This window comes from Salmo salar, chromosome 03 (assembly GCF_965601325.2).
Source record: "Salmo salar chromosome 03, fSalSal1, whole genome shotgun sequence".
Classification (NCBI taxonomy): domain Eukaryota; kingdom Metazoa; phylum Chordata; class Actinopteri; order Salmoniformes; family Salmonidae; genus Salmo; species Salmo salar.
This window is the reverse complement of record NC_138293.1, coordinates 104,412,501-104,417,500: the sequence shown is the minus strand read 5'-3', so window position 1 is coordinate 104,417,500 and position 5,000 is coordinate 104,412,501. Positions and strand designations below refer to the sequence as shown.

The following is a 5,000-nucleotide window of genomic DNA, read 5'->3' as shown; positions in this document are numbered from 1 at the left end:
CTCCCTATATAAGCTCTATAACCTATGTCTTCCTATATAGGCTCTATAACCTGTCTTCCTATGTAGGCTCTATAACCTCTGTCTTCCTATATAGGCTCTATAACCTCTGTCTCCCTATATAGGCTCTATAACCTCTGTCTTCCTATGTAGGCTCTATAACCTCTGTCTTCCTATATAGGCTCTATAACCTCTGTCTCCCTATATAGGCTCTATAACCTCTGTCTCCCTATATAGGCTCTATAACCTCTGTCTTCCTATATAGGCTCTATAACCTCTGTCCCCCTATATAGGCTCTATAACCTCTGTCTCCCTATATAGGCTCTATAACCTCTGTCTTTCTATATAGGCTCTATAACCTGTCTTCCTATGTAGGCTCTATAACCTCTGTCTTCCTATATAGGCTCTATAACCTCTGTCTCCCTATATAGGCTCTATAACCTCTGTCTTCCTATGTAGGCTCTATAACCTCTGTCTTCCTATATAGGCTCTATATCCTCTGTCTTCCTATATAGGCTCTATAACCTGTCTTCCTATGTAGGCTCTATAACCTCTGTCTTCCTATATAGGCTCTATAACCTGTCTTCCTATGTAGGCTCTATAACCTCTGTCTTCCTATATAGGCTCTATAACCTCTGTCTCCCTATATAGGCTCTATAACCTCTGTCTTCCTATGTAGGCTCTATAACCTCTGTCTTCCTATATAGGCTCTATAACCTCTGTCTCCCTATATAGGCTCTATAACCTCTGTCTCCCTATATAGGCTCTATAACCTCTGTCTTCCTATATAGGCTCTATAACCTCTGTCCCCCTATATAGGCTCTATAACCTCTGTCTCCCTATATAGGCTCTATAACCTCTGTCTTCCTATATAGGCTCTATAACCTCTGTCTTCCTATATAGGCTCTATAACCTCTGTCTCCCTATATAGGCTCTATAACCTCTGTCTTCCTATATAGGCTCTATAACCTCTGTCTCCTTATATAGGCTCTATAACCTCTGTCTTCCTATATAGGCTCTATAACATCTGTTTTCCTATGTAGGCCCTATAACCTTTGTCTTCCTGTGTAGCTTCGAATAACCTTTGCATGTTTCCCTATGCAGGCTCTTTAACATCTATCTTTCTATGTAGTCTATATAAGCTGTCTTCCAATATAGGCTCTATAACCTCATGTATGTATGTATGTATGTATGTATGTATGTATGTATGTATGTATGTATGTATGTATGTATGTATGTATGTATGTATGTATGTATGTATGCATGTCTATGTAGTCTCTATAACCTCTATCTTTCTATGTAGTCTATATAACCTGTCTTCCAATATAGGCTCTATAACCTCTGTATGTATGTATGTATGTATGAATGTATGTCTATGTAGTCTCTATAACCTCTGTCTTCCTATGTAGGCTCTATAACCTGTCGTTAAGTGTGTACTACCAGCCGGAGGAGGGAGAGGAGGACCCCTTCATCTGCTCAGCAATTCGGGAGAACGGAATGTTGCGTTGCCATGACGTCCCGCCCTACAGCGAGGGAGGGGCTGAGTGCTCACTGCCCGCGCCCTCTCTCGGCGGGGAGGGCGGGGCCAGAGACGGCTGTGTGAACTGGAACCAGTACTATAACGTCTGTCGGCCCGGCAACGTCAACCCTCACAAAGGAGCGGTGAACTTTGACAACATAGCCTACGCCTGGATAGCCATCTTCCAGGTAGGACTGTACACACACAGCTATAGCCTAGCATGGATAGCTATCTTCCAGGTAGGACTGTACACACACAGCTATAGCCTAGCATGGATAGCCATCTTCCAGGTAGGACTGTACACACGCAGCTATAGCCTAACATGGATAGCTATCTTCCAGATAGGACTGTACACACACAGCTATAGCCTAGCATGGATAGCTATCTTCCAGATAGGACTGTACACACACAGCTATAGCCTAGCATGGATAGCCATCTTCCAGGTAGGACTGTACACACACAGCTATAGCCTAGCATGGATAGCTATCTTCCAGGTAGGACTGTACACACACAGCTATAGCCTAGCATGGATAGCTATCTTCCAGATAGGACTGTACACACACAGCTATAGCCTAGCATGGATAGCCATCTTCCAGGTAGGACTGTACACACACAGCTATAGCCTAGCATGGATAGCTATCTTCCAGGTAGGACTGTACACACGGAGCTATAGCCTAGCATGGATAGCCATCTTCCAGGTAGGACTGTACACACACAGCTATAGCCTAGCATGGATAGCTATCTTCCAGATAGGACTGTACACACACAGCTATAGCCTAGCATGGATAGCCATCTTCCAGGTAGGACTGTACACACACAGCTATAGCCTAGCATGGATAGCTATCTTCCAGGTAGGACTGTACACACGCAGCTATAGCCTAGCATGGATAACCTCATCACTCAGAGCCAGGTATCTACCCAGCTATAGCCTAGCATTGATAACCTCATCACTCAGAGCCAGGTATATACCCAGCTATAGCCTAGCATGGATAACCTCATCACTCAGAGCCAGTTATATACCCAACTATAGCCTTGCATGGATAACCTCATCACTCAGAGCCAGGTATATACCCAGCTATAGCCTAGCATGGATAACCTCATCACTCAGAGCCAGGTATATACCCAGCTATAGCCTAGCATGGATATTCTCATCACTCAGAGCCAGGTATATACCCAGCTATAGCCTAGCATGGATAACCTCATCACTCAGAGCCAGGTATATACCCAGCTATAGCCTAGCATGGATATTCTCATCACTCAGAGCCAGGTATATACCCAGCTATAGCCTAGCATGGATAACCTCATCACTCAGAGCCAGGTATATACCCAGCCTAGCATGGGTAACCTCATCACTCAGTGCCAGGTAAATATCCAGCCTAGCATGGGTAACCTCATCACTCAGAGCCAGGTATATACCCAGCTATAGCCTAGCATGGATAGCCATCTTCCAGGTAGGACTGTACACACACAGCTATAGCCTAGCATGGATAGCTATCTTCCAGGTAGGACTGTACACACGGAGCTATAGCCTAGCATGGATAGCCATCTTCCAGGTAGGACTGTACACACGGAGCTATAGCCTAGCATGGATAGCCATCTTCCAGGTAGGACTGTACACACACAGCTATAGCCTAGCATGGATAGCCATCTTCCAGGTAGGACTGTACACACACAGCTATAGCCTAGCATGGATAGCTATCTTCCAGATAGGACTGTACACACACAGCTATAGCCTAGCATGGATAGCCATCTTCCAGGTAGGACTGTACACACACAGCTATAGCCTAGCATGGATAGCTATCTTCCAGGTAGGACTGTACACACGCAGCTATAGCCTAGCATGGATAACCTCATCACTCAGAGCCAGGTATCTACCCAGCTATAGCCTAGCATGGATAACCTCATCACTCAGAGCCAGGTATATACCCAGCTATAGCCTAGCATGGATAACCTCATCACTCAGAGCCAGTTATATACCCAACTATAGCCTTGCATGGATAACCTCATCACTCAGAGCCAGGTATATACCCAGCTATAGCCTAGCATGGATAACCTCATCACTCAGAGCCAGGTATATACCCAGCTATAGCCTAGCATGGATATTCTCATCACTCAGAGCCAGGTATATACCCAGCTATAGCCTAGCATGGATAACCTCATCACTCAGAGCCAGGTATATACCCAGCTATAGCCTAGCATGGATATTCTCATCACTCAGAGCCAGGTATATACCCAGCTATAGCCTAGCATGGATAACCTCATCACTCAGAGCCAGGTATATACCCAGCCTAGCATGGGTAACCTCATCACTCAGTGCCAGGTAAATATCCAGCCTAGCATGGGTAACCTCATCACTCAGAGCCAGGTATATACCCAGCTATAGCCTAGCATGGGTAACCTCATCACTCAGAGCCAGGTATATACCCAGCCTAGCATGGGTAACCTCATCACTCAGAGTCAGGTATATACCCAGCCCAGAATGGGGAACCTCATCACTCAGAGCCAGGTATATACCCTGCTATAGCCTAGCATGGGTAACCTCATCACTCAGAGCCAGGTATATACCCAGCTATAGCCTAGCATGGATAACCTCATCACTCAGAGCCAGGTATATACCCAGCTATAGCCTAGCATGGATAACCTCATCACTCAGAGCCAGGTATATACCCAGCTATAGCCTAGCATGGATAACCTCATCACTCAGAGCCAGGTATATACCCAGCTATAGCCTAGCATGGATAACCTCATCACTCAGAGCCAGGTATATACCCAGCCTAGCATGGGTAACCTCATCACTCAGAGCCAGGTATATACCCAGCTATAGCCTAGCATGGATAACCTCATCACTCAGAGCCAGGTATATACCCAGCTATAGCCTAGCATGGATAACCTCATCACTCAGAGCCAGGTATATACCCAGCTATAGCCTAGCTTGGGTAACCTCATCACTCAGAGCCAGGTATATACCCATCCTAGCATGGATAACCTCATCACTCAGAGCCAGGTATATACCCAGCCTAGCATGGATAACCTCATCACTCAGAGACAGGTATATACCCAGCTATAGCCTAGCATGGATAACCTCATCACTCAGAGCCAGGTATATACCCAGCTATAGCCTCGCATGGATAACCTCATCACTCAGAGCCAGGTAAATACCCAGCTATAGCCTCGCATGGATAACCTCATCACTCAGAGCCAGGTATATACCCAGCCTAGCATGGGTAACCTCATCACTCAGTGCCAGGTAAATATCCAGCCTAGCATGGGTAACCTCATCACTCAGAGCCAGGTATATACCCAGCTATAGCCTAGCATGGGTAACCTCATCACTCAGAGCCAGGTATATACCCAGCCTAGCATGGGTAACCTCATCACTCAGAGTCAGGTATATACCCAGCCCAGAATGGGGAACCTCATCACTCAGAGCCAGGTATATACCCTGCTATAGCCTAGCATGGGTAACCTCATCACTCAGAGCCAG

The 5,000-nt window shown here is 46.1% G+C and overlaps 1 protein-coding gene across 1 annotated transcript in view; it reads left to right on the top strand.

Annotated features, from left to right (window-relative positions):
* The window catches only part of LOC106595197 (voltage-dependent T-type calcium channel subunit alpha-1H), a 172,719-nt gene that overhangs the window by 57,506 nt on the left and 110,213 nt on the right, over positions 1-5,000 (top strand). Inside the window, exon 7 of the mRNA XM_082973147.1 lies at positions 1,407-1,704. Coding sequence (XP_082829273.1) covers positions 1,407-1,704 — 298 coding nt within the window. The remainder of the gene's footprint in view (positions 1-1,406; positions 1,705-5,000) is intronic.